Source organism: Phoenix dactylifera, chromosome 1 (genome assembly GCF_009389715.1).
Source record: "Phoenix dactylifera cultivar Barhee BC4 chromosome 1, palm_55x_up_171113_PBpolish2nd_filt_p, whole genome shotgun sequence".
Taxonomy (NCBI): Eukaryota; Viridiplantae; Streptophyta; class Magnoliopsida; order Arecales; family Arecaceae; genus Phoenix; species Phoenix dactylifera.
In genome coordinates this window covers 19,962,621-19,986,017 of record NC_052392.1, presented here as the reverse complement: position 1 = coordinate 19,986,017, position 23,397 = coordinate 19,962,621, and the positions used below count along the sequence as shown (strand labels likewise).

General features: G+C 37.4%; 2 protein-coding genes across 2 annotated transcripts; both read right to left on the bottom strand.

Annotated features, from left to right (window-relative positions):
• Nucleotides 1–3,096: 3,096 nt before the first annotated feature.
• Nucleotides 3,097–5,838, bottom strand: LOC113462371 (tetraspanin-8). The gene is made up of 2 exons (XM_026802452.2): nt 4,522–5,838; nt 3,097–3,560 (listed from the first exon to the last, which is right to left on the bottom strand). Exons 1-2 carry the CDS (start codon nt 5,023–5,025, stop codon nt 3,234–3,236), a joined length of 831 nt encoding a protein of 276 aa, XP_026658253.1. The 5' UTR covers nt 5,026–5,838; the 3' UTR covers nt 3,097–3,233.
• Nucleotides 5,839–13,127: 7,289 nt separating this feature from the next.
• LOC103701730 (DNA topoisomerase 2-binding protein 1) lies at nt 13,128–22,449 on the bottom strand. Its single transcript, XM_039129143.1, has 8 exons — nt 22,309–22,449; nt 21,755–21,903; nt 21,494–21,627; nt 20,499–20,700; nt 19,055–19,189; nt 16,642–17,214; nt 13,997–14,173; nt 13,128–13,643 (listed from the first exon to the last, which is right to left on the bottom strand). The coding sequence occupies exons 1-8, from the start codon at nt 22,355–22,357 to the stop codon at nt 13,470–13,472; spliced, it is 1,593 nt and encodes a 530-aa protein (XP_038985071.1). The 5' UTR covers nt 22,358–22,449; the 3' UTR covers nt 13,128–13,469.
• Between the last annotated feature and the right edge of the window lie 948 nt (nt 22,450–23,397).

Genomic DNA, 23,397 nt, shown 5'->3' with positions numbered 1-23,397 from the left:
AAGTTATGGTTTAAAAAAAAAAAAATTCACTATTGCAAGCATAACAACTATTATGGGAAGTGAACGATTGGTTTTGAAAAAAAAAATCAATCACTTTGGAATAGATTTAGGTTTTCATTTATGCTGATTTGATTCAAATGAAATTAGAATTTAAGTGTCAGCTAGGGTTTGGGAACCCCGGTGTTCAGAGACCCCGGCAGGTTGACTAGGTCCTGCTACCAGACCCAACACCTATCATGGGGCAGGTTGTGTAAAAATCTATATACTAAAGATCGCTTGACGTAGCGACCTAGGTGGTTGAACTGTTCGAACTGCCGATTCAGAAAAATTGTTGTTAAAAAAAAAAAATCATGATTTCTCTTTTCGAACGAAAGCGAGACCTGTTTCCCTTCTGACGGATGTGAGGAATATGTGGCAACTTGTTTGGAAAGGATCGGTCATCACATCTGGCGGAAGCGATGCGGCTAATTATGGAGGAAAGCCGTGGTGGTGTAGTTAAATCCAAAGGGAGCGGAGGCGGAGGCGACAAGGCCTCATTCAGGAGGAACGAGGAATGAAGGTGGTGGTGGTGGTGGTAACTATTCGGCACAACAAATTATGATAAATCTTGTCTTCGGTGTAGCGTAACCAAACTAGAAGATTTAGATGCTAGGAAGATCACTCTGCTGGAGATTTGGGATGAGTAAAGGTAATGATTGGCTTGATTGGGGATAGAAGGAAATCATTGATTAAGAGAGGAAGAGTATATGTTTTATTAATGGTTCCTGATCAAACCATGTCTGGCGAAACGATTGAATTGGAAACCCATGAATCAGATGCTGAAGCAGGTCATCCTAGTTTGACGGGTTTCGAAGATTGCTAGGAACTGAAATGGCAGCGAGCAAGAGTGAAGGAAAGCATGCATGTGGAGAAAAACAATAGTCTAGATAGAGAGAAGAAGGAATCAACACGTCATGAACCGATTTTCTTTAGCTTTCTACATTATATATGCGACAAATTATGGTATTTGTTTACATATTCAGGTTATCATGTTTTTAGATTTGAATATAGCTATAACCAAGTTTGATCAAATAAGAGACTAGCTCCTATGCAAGGAAATTCGATTTCAATTCGAGAACAATCTGCCTCACTTGTGGGCACTGGGCAACGAGCAGTTCAACCTGCTCATTCAATAGGCATAGGCGCTGATCGCAGCGGTCCAGGGCCTACAGAAGGCAGCGGCACGACCGAAGCCAATCTAGCCAGAATCCAAGGGGCCACTTACCACTCTCAATCGCCGACGCACCAAATGCGCTTGGTCAGTCACCGCTCTCAACACCAAGATTTAGAGTGGTCTCACCAGAGCTAGTATACTCGGCAGAACAATTTCTGCTGGGATGAGAAACCGCATACTCCAAGGCCCCATTTCGACATGGACTCTGTCAGAGCCTCTTGCCTGAAACAACCCCGGGGCCCCCAAAGGGGAATTCGACGAATGCCTGCCGACGTTCAGATAAGGGAATGCTTCCCAAACCACTAAAGGAAAGGCTCGACGAAGGGAGGGAGATGCGGCGGGGTAAGGAAAACGCTTTCGGAGATCGAGATGTCCGCTCGTAGAGCTTCTACCCCAACAAGACGCCAACCTCGATAGAAGAATTAAGAAGATGGGCCGACAGATTCAGGCCCTTATAGGACAGGCTCCAAGGGAGAACAACAACCTTGACTTCTCCTCGAAGCCCCCATTCATCAAGCAGATTATGAAAGAATTGATCTCGCCTCAGTTCTAGATGCCTCAAGTGGAGCCGTACAACGGCACCACAGATCCCCTAGACCATCTGGGGTGCTTCAAGGCTCTCAAGACGTTGCACGGAGCCACCAACGTCGTACTTTACAAGGCTTTCTCTGTAACCCTTCGTAAGATGGCTCAGTTCTGGTTCTCAGGGCTTCGACCCGAGTCCATCTACTCCTTTAAGCAGCTCACTCGCCTCTTCGCGACGCACTTCATCTCCAGTAGAAGACAGCGTCGTGGCTCAGACGCGCTGCTCGACATCAAGCAGAGGGAGAAAGAGTCCCTCAGGGACTATATTAGCCGCTTTAATATGGCAACGCTGGAGGTCCACAACCTGGATCAGTCGGTCGCGATGTCAGCGGTAAGATAGGCTAAAGCTCCATGCTGCCCTTTTATGAACAAAATTAAACATGGAGGGAAGAGTTGGGCATGACAAACCGAACTTAAACCAAGAAGTGAACGGTAATAAAAATCGAAGTCAGGTACATCAAAAAAAAATTACTTTCACTATCTTTTTTATATACATTAATCTCGGCAAAAGCCACGAGTCATTATCTGACCACTAGTGCATGCCACATCAGCTTAGATAACAACAAATCTAGCTCCCCTATATAAAGGGGCGGCCCAAAGGACCTCAAAAAGGATATTCATTAGAGCACGACACTCTACTTAATATTTCTTTCTCTTACACTATTGTCTTTCTATTCTGACTTAGGCATCGAAGGGTCCCCGCCGAAAACTCTCTAACAAGTGGACTTTTTGCAGGCCATCTCTGAAAGAGACCGACGCTCGACACCACCAGCCTGCTTAGCTTGTCTCCAGCCAACCTCAGGGTCGTCTGAGCTGAACTCCGACCTTGGTCTGGATTCGGCAACAATGGTTAGTATACACCGTACACGATATATAAGATATAGTTTCTTCTTCTTTTTTTTAATTATTCTTGAAATACAATATAGCAATATAATAAATTATAATAAATAGAAAGCTTCAATAACTAAACTTCTATTGCATATTAAGCAATGAACTTTGATAATATTCGATTTGAAACCCCCATCATCAATGCTAACATCCACAAGGTAAGCAAAAAAACTCAACACAAGTTGAGCCTCGTCGATGGAGAATTTTCTTCTTAGCGCACACTTTTGTCAATGGTTTCATGTTCAACTCAAAGTGCAACATTCTTACCCTATTTCATTTGAAAATTGAAAGAAAAAACATCCACAACATTACATAAGTATATGTGTTAAAAATAAGTTGGAAACATTAGCAATTATAAAATAATATTTTCAAAAGCACATGCATATTATGTTCTTATGTAAAACTCATAGTAGGAGTCGATGCAAACAACTAATGTTTTACGTTAATAAGGCGAAGTATCATCATGAATTTGAAAGCTAGAATTAACAATTGCAACAATAGATACAGCCAGCAAACAGAAACAAATACATCATTCTGCCAAATCGACTCAGCGATATGGCCCTCTGTAATAATAACTACTGCTATACTTTCTATGGTGCTTGTTATTTCGCAAGGCACAGCACCCAACACAGTAGACAATGTTGAGGAATACAAGGAGGGCAATGTTGAAGACGGCAAACTGCTTCCATTTATCCTTAACGGTTTCGAGCACTCCTGCCTTGCATGAGTTACACCCGTAGCACAAGCGTTGTTCATCATTGTTCCACATCTTACAATCAACATCCGTTGATTTAAGCCCGGATTCTGGGATTGTCCAATACGTAGCGTTCTTATACACGTATCCGCAGTATGTCGGCGGTTTGCAGCAGCCAGACTGCAACATAAAATTGGTAAGCAAGGTGAGACAACCATCAATTAACTTAACCATATAGCAAATATACTGGTTTATCAATTTAAATAATTAAAAAGACTACTGTAGCTTGCGAACATACACACGTATAGTTGTATTGTAAAAAATACATGCATGTCTACTAATTATTAAGACTGGTATGCACGAGTATGTATGCTCGGCCTTTGTATTTTCAAAAAAAATTAAAAACTAAAACAGGAAAATGAAATGAAAATATTGAGCTCTCTTTGTAATGACTGAGCCTGGATTTTTTTTTTTTAATTTTCTTTAAAAACTGCCTCCAATGAGTAATAAAGAGTGTATATGTTTCTTTTTTTAAAAAAAAAATAGTTTTTATTATATTTTTAAACCCATCTAGACTGCCGGTCATTGTCCCAAAGAGTTTCTTGGTCGTCCCGCCAATACCAAGTTTTTCAGGTAATGAGTCCATGACAGGTGGCATCGGAGATGGGCCCAATAAATAAACGGTCTTTTGAATTTGGATTTAACCAATCGAGATAAAGATAATTAGGATCTATTAGTGAAATTATTGATAGCCAAGCTAGAAAGAAATAATTTTAATTCTTCAATTAAAAACATTGTCAGAAAATATCATTACAAACAGAACAGGTCTTTAGATTGGATACGAATATGAATTCAAAGAGTAAATCCAATAAGGAAAAAAATCCAAAAAACAAATCCTTGATTATCTTATCAATTTCGTATTTGGATCTTTCTCAGATCCAACTTAAACCCAGCATGTCTATACCCTCCAACCGTATCCTTTATGAAATGAAAGAGGAAGGAGAGAAAGCTCCTCCCCGACCCTTGCCAATTGTAGATAAACCTATTTTTCAAATAGATCCAATTGGAACTACATACTAATATACACCTTTTTTTTGTAATAAGAAAAGATTCATCAATCTGAAAGTGCAATGTGAAGCACCTGTAAGGGTGATAGGTGTCGCTTGTAGAACTCATCAGCCTTCAATCCAATTTCAGTGTGGAACCCCCCGCACACCTTGACATCCTTCAGGCAGCTTTGAATATCCTTCCAAACGTCATCTTCCCCCACCTTTTTCTGTAGCCAACTCGAGTAGTCCCCAAGCTTGTACTCTTTGTACCCCGTCCCTGCTATGACCTGCCCTACGCCCTTATTCGTGACCATGAAAGCAAACACCGTGAAGCCAAGCATCCCAAGTATCAACACAAACATCACAAACAGATAGATCCAGAGAAGGAAGGACACACGACAGCATGAGCCGACCATACCAAAGAGAGACACCACCATTAGAAATATGCCAAAGGAGAGGACCGGCAGCTGGAGGAATTTCCCGCACTCGGTGGACGAGATGAGCTTGAACCATAGCCCGGCGCCGATGATCGGGAAGGAGACCAGAAAGGTGACAAAGTTTAGGAGGCCCAGAAGGCTGTTGCTGAATTTAACCATCGTTGAAGCTAGCTGGTAGACCTCAAGCAATAATACTAACTTGTGCTATATAAAACAAGGATCCAAGCAATGGATCACAAAAGAAGCACCATTAGAAGGAAGAAGGCAAGAGATACGCAAGGAAAGGAGATGATGAGAATCTTTCTAATATTTTTCTCTCTCTCTCTCTCTCTCTCTCTCAATATTAGTGGGAGGGACGGGAAACAAGGAGACCAATTTTCCATACCATAAATAGGGAACCAATTTTGATAGGGTTTCTCTTTTCTAAAAATATCTTTTCTCCGTGGAAACTAGTAAGATTTTCTCCTACATCGTTGGAGCACAATGTAAACGTCCGGTGGTTTTGCCGTAAAACATGGGCGTAAAAAAGGGAGAGGCACTAGGAGTAGTGAAAATTGTTGGAGTGCAGCGAGATAGGATAAAAGGGGCAGTGGCTTGGCTGAATTTTCTGAAACGGTTGGCAACTATTGGAGCAGGAAGAGGGAGAGAAAGAGAGAGAACTGTTGTAATTGGAGCGGCTGCACTGGCTCCCTTGGCAAAATAGCTCGCTGCCTCAAAAGCTACGGTACGTATGACCATAACAATTGGTCCACCAACAGCTATGTCCCCCATACCAATCGTAATTCCATGCCATGAAGAAGCTAAGGTTATCATCATAAATGGGAAGGATTAAGTTCACCGTCACCACACTAGTTCTAGTTTTTACGTCGGGATGTTTCCTATATTCATGGTCGGATACGCCAAGGATTGAGTTCGCTGGTACACTAGTTATTGTTTTTACGTCCAGATATTAGCTAGGTCATGAAGACACAACTATCTCTCTCTCTCTCTCTCTCTCTCTCTCTTGTGTTTGTGGTGTGAGAGAAAAGTGATGGCTTCGAATCATCCGTTATATAGCTGTTAGGGAAAACTCTGGCATGTTGTAGATGTAAATAGCAGTTTATACATAAACATATACTGAACAAAACTTTATGATAATAAAAATAGCATGATATGGTGATTATGATGCCTGTAGCTAACATTTCCATCGTCCATAAAATTATAACATTACCTGATGGAGTAGAATCTAGGCATAATATATCGACTATTAGTGTTTATTTTGAAAAAGTAGCATTTTAGTATCGTATCCACATTTATAAGATATATGAGTATCTCACAAATCTTGCTACAGTGAGACAACTTTGATAATTATAGTTAAAAAGAAACGAAATATTTCATAATTGAGCAAGAGATAAGAAAATAAACAAGGATCGTGAATTAATTTCCCCAGGGAAACTAGCTTCTAGTAAGGCATTGACCTTACCTTTTGCTTGACACAGATGGTAAGTTCATTTAATCGTTCACTGCGCACTATGAGAATGCAAGAGAACAATTTAATGCATATGGAACTGCAACAATTTATAATGCATATGGAACCACATCCATCCATCCCTAATTCTCAGTTCTCACAGAGAGCTTGCCAAAATCCATTCTTTCAAGAATAGGAGTATATGATGGAATGAATAATTTAATAAATCATAAATCATACTTTGTGTCGCCATATCCATCCGGATTAAACTTTGGAATGCGTGCGCAGCCTCGATCACCGATGATCTGAATAAAGATTAGCGAGAGATTTTCTGGAGAGAAAGCTCTTAATGCGTGCTTTAGAGAAGGGGTCTAACAGGCTATTTATAGCCCTCTCCAGGGACCAAACGCTGTAGATGGTTACACCCGTGAAGAGTCACCCCCCATCAAGGTAACCCTTCACTACTGTGAAAATACCTTAATGCCCTTGTGATTATCAGGATTTACGAAATTCAAGGGACACTTGTCAAATGTGGGTTTTAATTAAACGGGATCAAGGTTTAATTAAACGGGATCCAACATTCTCCCACTTGGACCATATTGACGTCATTTGTCAATGTGGGCCACAACTTGACGAGATCCCAACATTCTTCCACTTGGACCATATTGACAAGTGAAATATCCTTAGCACTTGAATTTTATAATCTGTATACACGTGTTCTTTCTATCCTGATATCAATTTGGGCAAACTTTATGTTTGATTACTTTGAGAATAATAATACGAACCATGGCGGAAATAACACCTATTTGATCGGCGTATAACCTTCCATGATCACTATATTACTAAACCATCATAACCAAACCCTTATGAATGAACTTCTCATAAAATTCATTCTTTGGTCACAATTTCTGCTACCTTAGTATGCATAAACCATATGAATTCATTAAAGCAGAAAATACGATATATGTGATTTACAACCATCTAAACTGTGCACAATAATACATCAATTAATTTACACAGAAAAGTCCCATTTGACTGACATGCTCCTTATGCAATCCCGGGGTTATTGCTTTGGTCAAAAGATCTGCCAACATAAACACAGTATTGATGTATTGAACTGAAACTTTATGGTCATCACATTTTTCTTTTATAACAAGATATTTCACCTCCATGTGCTTATTTCCATTGGATATCTTGTTATTCTTTATTGAGGAAACTGCTGCTAAATTATCACAATATAACTTTATGGGCCTTGAAATAGTGTCCACGACCTGTAGGCCTGCGATAAAGTTCCTCAACCAAATAGCCTGTGTAACTGCATCATAGCATGCTAATAACTCAGCCTCCATTGTTGAAGCAGCTGTCATCTTTTGCTTCGAACTCTTCCACGAGACTGCACCACCAGCTAGTAGAAAGATATAACCTGATGTTGATTTTCTACTATCTGGACATCCCGCAAAGTCTGAGTCTGAGTATCCAACTATCTCCAAAAGATCGGATTTGTTGTATGTGAGCATATGATCTTGAGTTCCTTGAAGATATCTCAATACTTTCTTTGCAGCTCTCCAATGTTCCATTCCTGGATTAGCTTGAAATCTCCCCAGTAATCCCACAACATATGCTATATCAGGTCTGGTACAGACTTGAGCATACATTAAAGTCCCAACTAGTGAAGCATATGGAAATGCTTTCATATGCTCCCTTTCAATTTCATTCCTCGGAGATTGTGATTGGCTCAACTTTTCACCTTTAGTAATAGGCACTGGGCTTGGTTTGGAATTTTCCATACCAAATCTCTCCAACATTTTCTTAATGTAGGCTTTTTGAGATAGACAAACTTTTTCCTTAGATCTATCTCTATGAACCTCAATGCCGATGACATATGAGGCTTCACCCATATCCTTCATATCAAAATTACTGGAGAGAAATTGCTTAGTCTCTCTAAGCAATGCCAAATCACTGCTAGCAAGCAAAATGTCATCTACATATAGGACTAGAAAAATAAATCGACTCCCACTGATCTTAAGATAAATACATCTATCAACAACGTTTTCTACAAAGCCAAATGTAGAAATGATGTTATTGAACTTAAGATACCACTGTCGGGATGATTGCTTGAGTCCATATATAGACTTATTTAGCTTGCAAACTTTTTGGCTCTGACCTTCTGAAACAAAACCTTCAGGTTGTTTCATGTAAACTTCTTCCTCTAAATCTCCATTAAGAAATGCAGTTCTCACATCCATTTGGTGCAGCTCTAAGTCAAAATGAGCCACCAAAGCCATAATTATCCTTAAAGAATCCTTCTTTGAAACTGGAGAGAAGGTTTCATGATAATCAATACCCTCCTTTTGAGTAAATCCTTTGGCAACAAGTCTGGCCTTATGTCGCTCTACCTTGCCTTTGGAGTCTCTTTTGGTTTTAAACACCCATTTGCAGCGTACTGCAGTAGCCCCAGGAGGTAGTTCAACAAGATTCCAAACATTGTTTTTAGCCATAGAATCTATCTCATCTTTCATAGCATCTAGCCATTTGGAGGAATTTACTGAATTTATGGCTTGTGAGAAATTTATTGGATCATCTATATTTCCAATGTCATAATCATTTTCTTGAAGGTATACTATATAATCTGGTGGAATTGGAGATCTCCTTACCCTTGATGACCTTCTTAAAGTTGCTTCTTGATCTACTGGTTCTATAGGTGGAGCAACATTTTCAGTGATAACTGGCACAGATTCAAGTGGTACATTAAAAGTAGACTCATCCTCCTCCAAACCATTATTAATGATAGGTAGAGAAATCATTGGCTGCTTATTTGAATCTTGCATACCATACGGAGTTTGCTGTTCCTCAAAATTAATTTCTTGAGGTGTTATACTCCCACTGATTTGGTCATTTTCAAGGAATCTAGCATTTCTTGTCTCCACAATCCTCAAAGTATGATTAGGACAATAAAATCTGTATCCCTTGGACTTTTCTGGATAACCGATAAAATAACAACTAATGGTTCTAAAGTCCAACTTTTTCTCTTGTGGGTTGTACACCCTTGCCTCAGCTTGACACCCCCAAATGTGTAGATGTCTTAAACTAGGTTTCCTACCTGTCCAAACTTCATAGGGTGTTTTTGGGACAGCTTTAGTAGGAACCCTGTTTAGAATATACGCAGCGGTTTTTAAGGCATCACCCCACAGAGAAATTGGGAGAGTTGAATGACTAATCATACTTCTTACCATCTCCATTAATGTTCGGTTTCTTCTTTCCGCAACTCCATTTTGATCAGGAGTACCAGGCATAGTGTATTGTGCAACTATACCTTGCTCTTGAAGAAATCGAGCAAATGGACCTAAATGTTGTCCAGTTTCAGTATACCTACCGTAGTATTCACCACCTCTATCTGATCTCACAACTTTAATCTTTTTATTAAGTTGTAACTCTACCTCTGTTTTGAAAAGCTTAAATGCATTTAATGCCTCAGCCTTATCGTACAACAAGTAGAGATACCCATAGCGTGAGTAATCATCAATAAAGGTGATAAAATATTTATGACCAGTAAAACATGGGATCGAAAAAGGCCCACATATATCTGTATGTATGAGATCCAATAAATTTGTACTTCTAATGACACCTTTCTTAAACTTGTTAGTCTGCTTTCCCTTGATGCAGTCTAAACAAGTTTCAAAATCACCATAGTCAAGAGTTGGTAAAATTCCATCATTTACTAATCTCTTGATTCTTTTTATGGAGATATGGCCTAATCTTCGGTGCCATAACATAGAGGAATTTTCATTTATTAGGCTACGTTTTAATCCATAATGATCTTTATTTTGCAGGGATAAAAGGGATAGCTCAAAGGATGTATCAAGGTCTAATTTAAATAAACCATCCTCTAACAAGCAATTACCAACAATAATATTATTCAAGGAAAGGTTTACAAATGACCGTCCAAATGAAACGGTATATCCAAAATAAACAAGTTTTGAAATAGATATTAGGTTTCTAGAAAATCCAGGTACATAAAAGGTATTTTCTAGGTACAAAATTTGGCCAGTCTTTAAGGTCAATTTGAACGTTCCAACAGCTTCCACATGTGAACGCATCTTATTTCCCATTATGATGCTTCGCTCACTTTCCGTTGGAATTCTTTTGTTCAACAATCCCTGCAAAGTTTTACATATATGGATAGTAGCACCAGAGTCAATCCACCATGTGTTATGAGGTACATCAATAAAATTTGATTCATAACACACTAAGGAAAGAAAAGTACCTTTCTTTTCGAGCCATTTCTTGTACTTGATGCAGTCCTTTTTCAAATGTCCCTGTTTCTTACAGAAGAAGCACTTTATTTGCCTTTTGTCAGTCACTTTGGCTGACACTTTCATTTTCTTCTTCTTAACAGGAATAGGATGACTGGTACCGCCGACCTCTTTATGTCCTTTTCCCTTATGAGAGGTGAGATAAACACTCTCTTGCCTCTCTTGTTTTATTCTCTGCTCCTCATCAACACACATGGCTAGAAGTTGATTCATAGTCCATTTTTCTGTATGTGTGTTGTATGAGATCTTAAATGGTGCATACTCCATAGGCAGAGAATTAAGGACAAAGTGTACAAGAAAAGTTTCTGACATGTCTACTTCCAATGATTTTAATTGGGCAGCGATGTCACGTAATTCCATAATGTGCTCGCGTATGCCACCATTATCATTATACTTTAAGGAAGCAAACCTTGATATTAAGGTGCTGGCTAGGGCTTTCTTTGAACTCACAAATTGCTCTTCTACTGCTGTTAAGAATTCTTTTGCAGTTTTGCAATCTGGAATTGAGCCCCTTATCTTTCTGGAGATATGATTTTGTATGAGTAAAAGACTTAAGCGGTTTGACCGCTCCCACCTCTCATACAACTTTTTCTCCTCTGGCGTAGTTTCCTCCGTGGGGACAGGTGGCATGTCCTCACGAAGTGCCAGATCAATATCCATGCACGCTAAAGTAAATGTCAGCCTTTCTTTCCATTCCGAGAAATTTGAACCATTAAGTATTGGGATGCATGATGTAGATTGTGAAAAAACTGTCGGAAACAAAGCTGCAAAACATATGCTTACTATCAATATGCATGCTATAATTACGCTAAAACCTTATCTAAATCACTAACCCATATTAGCAATTTAGTGAGTAAATCAAAATTAACTTTACATGATTTACCCCTTTAAGATAAAACTAATGCATTAAGTATGATATTTAATCAACTTTATATATCTAGTTGAAAAAATCCAAAGAATAACAGCCAGATCAGCTCCAGATCGGTGGTGGAGCACTAGGCTTACTTAAGTACCAGCCTTTCTTAGGCACGTATACCTTTTTGATAAGCTTTTCTTAGACACCGTTATTCAATGGATAAAATTTTACTAGATATTGTTCAATGTTAATGAAGAATTCAAGGCCTTTGGGCAACAAGATTTCATCATAAATATCATACTAATAACATTATTTCATCCCACCATTAACTTTGTATAATGATTTCCCTTTGAGGCCGGTTCATTATATATGATGCAACTATTCAATTTTATGAGATGATGATAAAAAGACTCTTTATTGATTAAATTAAACTAAAGCATTCTAAAATTTATGGGATGCTTTGGCTCGTCACCACAAATATGCAAAAATTTAATCATTTATATGTCTTTTCCTACATAAGATGCTTTGGCTCGTCTCATGCATATATCATCCTTTTATCATGAAAAATATGAATAATTTAAATAATCATGTATCATCATAAGAAAGCATATAAATTGATCAATTATGCAATAAATTCATTACATGGAGTAATATATAATTGTCAAAGTACTGTTCTGTAATGAAACTTTAGCAAAGGGACCACATAAAAATATTTTAGGACCCTTTTGATAATTCAACTTTCGGCTGGGGACTATATATGAATTTCAAAAGCCCCTTTTTCAGAATAACATATTGTCAGGGGTTTAACTGTAAAAGGTCCAATTTAAGCCAAAAGGATTCGGGTTTCGGGTTGCGGGGCGAAGCCCAATAACCCGAAACCTGTTAATCCCTTCTCCTCTTTTCGTTTGGGGGAAGATGAATAGTGTTGGGTTTCGGGTTTTCTAAACCCACTTGAACGGGATCAGGGTTTAATTAAACGGGATCCAACATTCTCCCACTTGGACCATATTGACGTCATTTGTCAATGTGGGCCACAACTTGACGAGATCCCAACAGTATAACCTTTTTGCTTCTTATAATACCATTTCCTTCGCTTAATGGATAACCATTTGCCCCCAATGGGGAATTGCTTTTCATCTCAAATCTAGGTGAATCTAACCCACATTGAGCAGGTCCCTCAAAGTTATTGAGAATTTCAAACTAGCATCCTCGAAGCCCTAATTATACTGCAGAAACTTGTTAACTGGGTCATATTTATGAAACTTCGAACCTAGGAAAAGTTAACAAAATTACAAAAGTAGAATTAATATGAAAAGATTTCTACCACCATCTACAAGAAGGGTATCTTCTTTCATTTAAGATGTAAGCAATCAAAATCTATATGTAAAATGCCAATGCAACATATATTGCCACATGATCAAGATGGACTAGAATATGGTAAACCGGATTTTAACTCAGATACTATCAGTCCTTACCCGATGATAGAGATTCGATACTGATGATCTAAGTCATTAAATGTAATATACTATCTCTAAACTACTTACTAAAAATCATATGATTTTTGAGATTCCTAACCTATGTGTTGAGGGGTCAAAAATAAATAATGCAGACAATATAAAATATGCATGTTTGTTACCAATTGATATATAGGCTAGAAATCTCCAAATCACATAATTTTTGATAATATAAGCAGTATAGAAATAATAGATCACATTCAACAACTCTGATTGTCAGTATCGGGTAACTATTGTCCTATCAAGACTGACCAGATCCAAATTCAAATCCAGTCAACAAGATTCTCATAACTTACAAACAAAAGCATTAAGCTTGAATTTCTTTCCAACATTTTTACTCTCAATATATTTTGGTGATAGGATTGGCTGTCAAATATGAAAACAGTTGGCGAAATAAATCGGGTAACATTTAGAAAAATATGATTTGGGTTGCAGATGAATCGTTGCATTTGTATTGAAAAAAAATCCACATATTAGCGGAAACGCTGATACAGCATTCGGAGATCCCTGCAGTGCATGCATGTCCAAGGAACCAATGGAGGGTCCAAACAGCAAGAATGTACCCAGTGCGTCTGGCATATATGGCAGCTTACGAGAAGATCAGCAGGTTCATGATTGTGGCATTGATAACAAACAAAATCTGAGGTCTTCAGAAGTTGCACAGAAAACAAAAGGCAGGTTAGTCATAAAAAGAAATTGCTACGCACTGGACGCAAAATAGATGCATACGAATCTTCTGTTTTTAAACAAAAAGAAACACTGTAGATCAAAATCAAGAAACATGTCTTGTTATCTGTTAGCTTATAAAGAGGCATTTAAGGGGATGAGTTCTCTTCTATTAACACAAGAAACCCAGTTTTATTTGAACAAAATATACCGGTACCCTGATATAGATGAAGATCCAAAGTTTTAGATCATAACAGTCATACCCATAAATGTAAGCCTCCACAAGACTAAATTGCATATTGGATGCATAAAAGATGTCCAAACTGAAGCTTACCAGTGTTTCCAGGTTATAATTTCCTCTATCAAATAGCATGAAATCCATGTTTGAAGACCCACAAGGAATAGTTTGCGAGTATATCTTCTGGTCAGGAGAACCAGCCTCCTCCATCTTTCTAATGCTTGCGAAACTAGCTTTGCAAAGAGGGCACGTCGAAACTTTTCCTTTTGATGCCTGGAAAATCATCATATAGTTGTGAGGGCAGAGAAACATCAAGGCATAATAAACTCAAAAAATGATTAGCATAAATTGACACATTAACTAATGTCCATGACAATGTATGTCCCATGCCACTAGTCATACTCCGCATGTCCTTTTATCCAGGACAAGTACACAACCAACATTTATTTCATCAGTGTTTGAAACTAAGATATCATGAACCAGGAAAAAATACACTACATAACAGAACAGCTTTAAACAACAAAACTGAGTGGAGAAACTGATTTAGAAAAAAAAACATATAATTCTACATTGAAGTTGCTTGCAGAAAAGCCCCAGCTTTACATAGCCTACAACAATAATGATGAAGGTTAAAAAACATGAACTTCAATAATTCTCATTGCCTCAATCATTTGCCAATGGACAATCAAAAGATCATGAAGCGCATTTGTTCATGATTGAAACCTAAAAATTCTCACCTCCTGCACAAGTATTGATGGTTGATAAATACCTCTTTGGGCTCGTTTGGTTCTTGGGAAAAGGAGGAGGAAAAGTGTGGTCAACGAAAAAGTAATGAGATGCCTCTTGTTTGGTTGAAGTTTTCAAAGGAGAGAGATAGCAAAGTTGTATTTCCATGGGAATATGATTCCCACATTTCATGAAAAAGTCTTTCCCATGAGAAACATGGAAAAGTTACTTTCCCATAAGGCGGGAATCATTCCATCTTTATTTTTTTCCAAAAAGGCCCTTCAGCATTAAAGAGGCATTAAAGACCTAATTTTTATTAAGAGTATAATAGGAATTACATGCAACTTTTTCAAAAAAGTGGATAGTCAACCAAACATAAGCACTCTGGAAATCTGTCACTTTTTCATGTTTAACCAAACATGCTAAAAGTACATTCCAAGGCATTCTCTTCCTAGGAATCTTCCTCCCATGAATCATATTCCTAGAAGGAAAAATGCTTCCCGCGAACCAAACAAGCCCTTTGTTACAAATTTATGGTCAACAGGACCAAAGGCTTGAATAGATAAAGAAGTTAGCAGATCTTGATCTACAAGAAAAGAAATTCTTTTCAGATATCATAACCTTGAATTCCAACTCAAAACTTTGAAAAGGAAAAAGATCTATAATTTGTCATATTATACAAATTTTTCCCGAAAAGCAGCTCCAACTGCATAAATTTTGTATCTCACTCTGAAGAGTTTAGGGTAGGGGGAAGAAGGAAAAAATAGATTCATCTCAACATTTGAATTATCTCATACAATCCTATCATCTATTCATCTTCACATTTCCAGCATGCAAAGGTAGATGCCTGTATTCTAGATGCAAGGGGAAATGCAAGAAAACAACCTGTAACTCCCTGAATTCGAAACCACGGACTTTAACCCCAGGCAACACCCACATCCATAAAGCATATACCAGAATGGAAGGCTTGTCATCTATGATTACAGTACATATTAGAAATCTGTCAATGCGAAAAATTTAGCTACACATGCATTACTCCTTATGCACCTCAAGGTACAAACAATAGAGGGATATCATCATAGTAGTAAGCAAAGCTACAAGAGCACCTATGAGTGCTAACTACTGCTATCTCCCTAGATTAATAACGTGAAGATAAGCACATCTTAATCAATTGTTGTAGCCAAAAAAACTGGTTGTGTGCATAACTGCAGAATGCCTGATAACATTAACTCATTGTACTAACATTAAAAGTCCTGCTCGTATTTAGATCATGTTTAAGGCCTGTATTGAACATATTTAAAGTGAAGGATACAACAAAAGCTTTTGTTGATGCAGATTCTGTAAATTTTTCCCAAAAAGCAGCTCCAACTGCATAAATTTTATCAATCTGAAGAGTTTAGGGTAGGGGGAAGAAGGAAAAAATAAAATCATCTCAACATTTGAATTATCTCATACAATCATATCATCTTCACATTTCCCGCATGCATAGGTCGATGTCTGTATTCTAGATACAAGGGGAAATGCAAGAAAACAACCTGTAACTCCCTGAATTCTAAACCACGGACTTTAACTCCAGGCAACAGCCACATCCATAAAGCATATACCAGAATTGAAGGCTTGTCATCTATGATTACAGTACGTACTAGAAATCTGTCAATGCGAAAAATTTAGCTACACATGCATTACTCCTTATGCACCTCAAGGTGCAAACAATAGAGGGACACCATCATGGTAGTAAGCAAAGCTACAAGAGCACCTAAAAGTGCTAACTACTGCTATCTCCTTAGATTAACAACATGAAGATAAGCACATCTTAATCAATTATTGTAGTCAAAAAATTGGTTGTGCACATAACTGCAGAATGCCTGATAATAGTAACTAATTCTACTAGCATTAAAAGTCCTGCTCACACTCAGATCATGTTTAAGGCCTGTATTGAACATATAAAAAGTGAAGGATACAACAAAAGCTTTTGTTGATGCAGATTTCGTAAAGTAGAGATAAAAGTTACATACCATACAATCAGCCCATCCTAGAATGCACAAATAACAGAACCGGTGCCCACAAGGTAGAACACCTCTCGTTGAAGAAAAGTCTGTCCAGCATATTACACATGACAACTCAGCTTGTTTATGTACACTGGCCGACTCAGATTGATTGTCTTCTTTACTTTGCCGATCATGATTCACTCCAAAATCAGAAGAATCAATATTTTCCCTTGTGTATTGACAATGCTCGCACTTTGAATTTATTTCATGCTCGGACAATGCATGGCAACTTCTTGAACTCTTTGGCTCTTCCGAAAGAGGATGGTTTCTTGGCCTTTCTATGTCCTCAACCTGTTCAAGCCCTTGTGTCCTACTTCCCTCATAATCAGGCAAATCAAGATGGTTATTGATTTCTGTTAGGCAAGGTTCTTGCCTGGAGCCTGGTATGATATCATTCAAATGATTAAAGGATGCATTTTTCTTCACAAGGCGACGACTTCTGTGAGCTGGTTCACCAGTAACTTCATTTTGCGTAGCATGAAACAGGCTCCTCTTCTTCCTTGATGAGCACAAAGATGGGAAGGAACTAGACTCTTCAGGCTGTGTCCACAAACACATATTTATAATCATACTCAGTGAGTTTTTAAATCAGAGAGCAAGAATTTTCATGGAAGAAATAAAGCACAGTTCAACTAGATTTTGTTAATGATAGAAATCTACGATGGAGTGCAGCTCAGAAAATACCTAACTTTTGACCCAGAAGTGAATGTAATACATGAATCTCTTATCCCAAAATATGTCAACCTAAAAAGCAATCAGGATCCTTCAATACTATTATGCTAAAGAAACCATGGAATTTTGACAAAGGTCTAAGGCAATTTAACACATGTGGCTCCTCATTTGATAATATAGCCTATTTATAACCAATATAACTGCAAAAGTATTATATGCTGTCTATAACATTTTATATCATTGAGCAATAGCAAACAGTAGCATTCAAACAGATTAGAGAACTGTGGCCTAAGACATTCGGGGCTATTGCTTACCAGGCAAAATTACAAACAGTTGTTATGTTCAAACTGATCCATAGCTAACAATGGTCAATTAATTTATTTGAGGGAACTTCAAAAACGACTGTCTTAAGTTTCTGTATATTTTAAGCTCTTCCAAATCCTCTATTCCAACTTCCATCCATTTTAGCTCCAATATTTCCCTCCTCTATCAAGAACCCATTGTAGCACTTCTCTGTAAAAGGCCCCCAAAAACTACGCTGCACATGCCCACACCTAGTCAACCAGTTCTCCTCCAATAACTTCAAGTAGATTACCTAGGTCGGACTTTCACCTCACTGCCAAGAGGCCTTGAGTTCAAAATCATCAAAAGTTAAAACAGAAAATATCACCAAGCCACACAAAAAAACTATGGCTTAAGTTCCCTTATCAGAATGCATTAAGTGCTAGGTGAGGCAGCTCAATCAACTGGATCTAGGAACTATTAGATGCCCGATCAGCAAGGATATGTTTTAAGCCTGGCCAGAAATCCCTAAGATAGGAGCAAACAAATGTTTATCAACAGGGTTTTTTTTTAATCTAGAATATTATGCCTGGTAAATCAAAAGATAATTTGCTTCCATATCAGTGTGCTCTTTAAGAAAGTTTGTTGCATACAAGTAGACTAGTAAATAGAGAATGCCACTAATGAATATTTACCCCTTTTTACCTGTCAAAGGAAACACTCACTGTCACCTCAAGCGAGAAAACTATAAATCATTACCATAACTCCCTATCTTGGAATTAAATCTACAGAGTAATCGCTTTTCAGATTGCTGGCAATATTCATAGTACTCAAATGTAAAAAGCAACTGTTCCCAATGGCTAAATTTGTTGACACAGGAACAAATATTTTGACTTATTTCAGGTTCTAACTACTTTACATGGAGTGGTATTAAAAGATCAATTTTATGTATTATTTTAGGGTCCAACTGATTATTCGAAGACGACGTTTTCAGATGAAAAGCAAGTGATAATGTCTGGGTAATGGTGCCTCTATAAGAAAGCATTGTGCAGACTTGTTCAAAGTAATCTTGTCTGCTGTGGAAACTCCTTACAGAAACTTAAAAGATGTATGCAGCTTCATCTTTGCTCCTAATTTTCTTAGGCAGAAATTTGCTGAACAATCTATTTTTCCTTTGTTGCTTTTTGGAGTTGGTTAAACCTAATAGTCAACACAATCAAAGAGTAGAAAAGATAATTTAAGTCCAAGCCTAACAATACAGACACTGGCATATATCCCAATATTCATGAAATGTCCTTGTTATTGCTTTATTATTTGGGAATCCGATAACATTCCAGAGTCAATTTGAAAAAAATATAGGCACACATAACCCTTAACACTGAACTATGAAGAAGGATGCAATGTGAAAAATAAATTAGCATATCACCTGAGGATATAAACGAATATTAGGTGGACCAAGATGGGCTTTATTGCTTGATGTGCAGCCCTGCTTTGAAGCTTTTCTGATTTTTCTAACATTCTTGGAACCCATCATCTCAGTGTCCCAACTTGGAAAAAAATTCTGCACAGATAAACAAGAATTTTTATAGAAAATGGTGACTATAGAGTTCATTTAGAAATCTAGAAATTCATTAGCCTATTCAGGTTAGCTATTGTCTTTTTGAGAAGATCCAAGTAAGCTAGTGTCATGGTTTAAGCAGCAGAAACTTGAGCAGGCGGAAGCATATTTTGCAGTAAACCAGTTCATTCAACATGATGATATTTTGGTGCATGCCAAAAGGTCATTAGCTAAATTTGCACATTGCCTCCAAATGGAGGACATTCAAGGTTCATAACTTGGGATCTGTTTCCCTTGAGTATTTGGACTGGGGTGACTCCACCAGGTGGACCTTCCCTCCCTTTCTGCATATACAAATCTCTACCACTACAAAGCAAACACTGGGTTTTGGACTCTACCCAATCTTCACTTGTTTTAATATTTTTTCCAATATCAGATGTATACTGCGTGCTCTCTTTTCTCTTGAGCTTCCTGGACTCTATCCAGAACGCTCAACTTAATAGTTTATTGCACTCATGGTTTTCCCTTTCCAAGGGACTCTCTCTCTAAAAAACCTCTTGATTCTTCATGTAGTTCCCATTTCGCACAGGGCTGTCTCCCTCTTTCAAAACAGAAAAAAACTCAGGTCTTTTTTTGCTACGGTCGTTGAGTTTTATCTTTATCACAACTCCTGTGCTTCTTCTCATGGACCATATCCAATGAGGTATTCATAATCACAGGCATAACAAATGCAAAAGTTGAGTAAAATATAAAAGAACAACTATGTAGTATAAGGAAATCTGCAATATCTCTTGATTTGGAGGAGCACTTTTCTGAACCGATATATTTTTTCCACGAAAGTAAAGTTTTTCATATTGTTATTTCACTGAATGTTATAAATACGAAGGAAACCATTATACAGCATAAGGAACTTGTAATATGGCTTGATGTGAGGGAGCACTTCTTCTGAACTAGTATAACCCCTTCCCACAAGAAAGTAAATTTTATTATTGATATTTCATTGCATATTACCAATACAAAAAGCATCACTGGTAGAGGAAATCTGGACTATAGTCATATTTGGAGTAGCACTTTGCTGAACAATTTATTGTTTTCCAGCAAAAGTTGCCTTTAAGCTTTAACATACTATGATCGCAATTAATTGAAAGAATAATGTCTAAAGAATGTATTTTACAGCCATATATTTCAGTAAGATGTCAACATGATACTGGAGTCTTGCCAGCATATTATGCATTAGCAATATACTTAGAACCTTTGGATGAAACATCAAGTACTGAGAACCACACATGCAGAGAAAAGGTGTTAAACTTACTTCTTTTAATAAGTGTGTATCAGACCAATTCGAATATTCTACATCAAAACACCTTGCATCAATCTCTGCTGCTCTGCTACAATTTGAAGCATGAGACTGATCAGATAACACATTCCTTTCTCTGGTTACAACACATTTCTTCTTGTCATGAGTATCCAAAACGGCAGGCACTTCCCATGATATTGGTCCTGCTTCCCACCCACTGCAAATGGCCACAAAACAACAGAAACATATGTATGTAACTATACATCACAAAATGTTATATTTCTAGTATGCAGCTTGAATAGCCATAGCAAAACTAAAATAACCATTCTATGTGAAGGTTAAATCAATTTGGTAGTCTCTTTGTGGCTCATCATTAGATTGGAGAAGAAAACCCGAGGTAAGCAGAGATTCATCGAAAGAAGTCCAAATCCCGGAGCTGATTACAAATGGAATCACTGCATGAGTTCACAATAGACATACTTCAACTTGTCTCTAAAAGCATCACCCTCAGGCAAAATGGTTCAGTCATGGCATGCATAAATAATAACTGATGACTCCTCGACCACTCTGACATAAGCCATGATAGATAACTAAGGCTTAATCTTGTATGAGAGTTATCTGCAATCTGAAGGGGTAAACAAGAACAAGTTGCATCTCTACTGTTACACATAAAGTTTCAGTAAGTTGAAACTATACCAATCTATTCTCACATAAACACTCTACTGCAATTAGGCAAAAAAAAAAAAATCCGTCCGGAATTTTTTGCTAATCACCAATCCCTGAACCAAATTATACTTTTTGATGAAAGCCACATAAGATATCACAATATAGATTTCTAAGATTTTTAGAGAGAGCATGAAATAGAGTAGAAAAAAAACAAGTGATGGACCCAATAAAGAATGCCGTGCTCTAGAATCTAATAACAAGAATTAAAACAAAAGTTCTAGTTTTCCGTGATACTAAGCAAACGATAGAAGTTTTTCTTGAGAAAATGGGATAAAGTTATAAACCTCTGCATGGTGTAAGGTCCCTCAGGTAGGCGTTTCCCTTTCTTCAAGCAAGCCTCAAACCAGCGATGGCTGATTATATGTGCTCCAATATTCCTTGCCAATTCATATTTTTTACCTTCAAACTGCCAGCATACCTGTGTAGAACAAAAAAGATACAGTTAGGATGTATCATCTTATTTTTGAGCATACACGTCTCCAATTGAACGCATAGGATCTCAAGCAAATCGATAACCAAATCTGAGACTATGAATCCAAGCACACCAAATGAGTTGTGGATCTCCCCATAGCTCCCACATAACTAGCACCAGTTTGTGCAATAAGCTTGATGAGTTTGAACCTCTCGGTACCATGGTATCCGCTCACCGTAACGATAACAGACTCCATACCTGGAATTGGACGGATCCCATCACCTGAAAGAAGAATATGATACGCGCTCTATCAGCGAATGAAAGGAAGAGAAAATATATTACCATCAAAATCTGCATTTCTAAAACACACTGTAATTTTTTGAATTTAAAAAAAAAAAGAATGTTGACGAAAAATAAAAGCGGAAAAATTAGCATTATCTGATGATCGCAGATGCTGATCAATTTTAAGCATTGGTATGCACTCAAAACCATGGATTGGAACACTTCGTATGGTAAAATTTCAGTAAAAAAAAAAACATATCAAATTAACAAAACACCGAGTGTCCGACGGGATTGACTTGCCGAGCTATGAAGAGAAATTGAAAGGGGAAGAGGAAATTTTCCCTCTTTCTCGCGAATTTAGTTGTTCCGTGAGTAAAGAATAAAAGGGGGGAGAAGGAAAGGAACCTTGGGAACGGTCCGCGGAATCGTCGTCTCCGAGCATGATGGGTTCCATGGAGCTGGTCCTCGCCTTCTGCTAGCGTTAGGGTTTGCCGGAAATAGAATTTTTTGAATCGGAGGAGAAGCGACGCGGACACGAAGGGAGGGTTTCTGATTTGAAATTGTCCGGGTGGCAAAATTTGTCATCCGAATTTTATTGAAAATTCAAAAATTTGCCGCGCTCTAGGCCCAGGGTCTCGCCCGACCCGGTAATCCATCCGAACCCATCCCAAATAAACTCCTGACTTAGTTTGGTTCTGAAAAGAATTTTCTCTTATATATATAATATTTAAAAAAAATATTTTTATATAGTTGGCTCATCATAGGAAAGTGGCATATTACATATCGGTTTATGTTTAGTTGAAAATCTACCTTTTTTTGAAAAAGTTTTGTAAAACACTTGTTATAGCATTAACATAAGAAAAAAATATTATCTCACCCTATCTAAAAGCTTATAGACATTTTTGAAAAAAAATTATCTCAATTTTTAGTAAGTGAGAATTGTATTTTTCATGTTCTACATAAGTTTTTCTTTTTCATGTAGAAATTTTATTCCTATATAAAAGCTACTTTCATATCTCGCTCCTTTGAAAACTTCAACCAAATATGAGCTATTTTTTTAATTTTTTATTGACCATATTTTTTCTTCTTTTCTACTAGACGAGTCCGTCATAATTGTATCATGTCCAGATTAATTGTAATCCATCCAATTATATAATGATAAAGAAATAGATTTCACCCTCATTAGGGTTCAACGGATTTTTAGAATTTAGTTCTCAAACTTCTAAAACAGTGTTGATATGCAACAAGCCATGCCTTAGTCAATGAATGGTTAGAATGATGGATGTAATTAGATGGTTGTAAATCAAAGTAATTTTTTTTAAAAAAATACCAATTCCTTCTAAAATGAAATTTTCAAAAATATTTATTCTGAACTTTTATTAGCCAATTTTTTAAGAAAGAAATATTTTTTCCTTGCCTCTAATTTCTTTCCACCATCCAATTTGGACAATGACCTTTTGTACTTGCATTATTCATACATCCGCAATAAGTTTT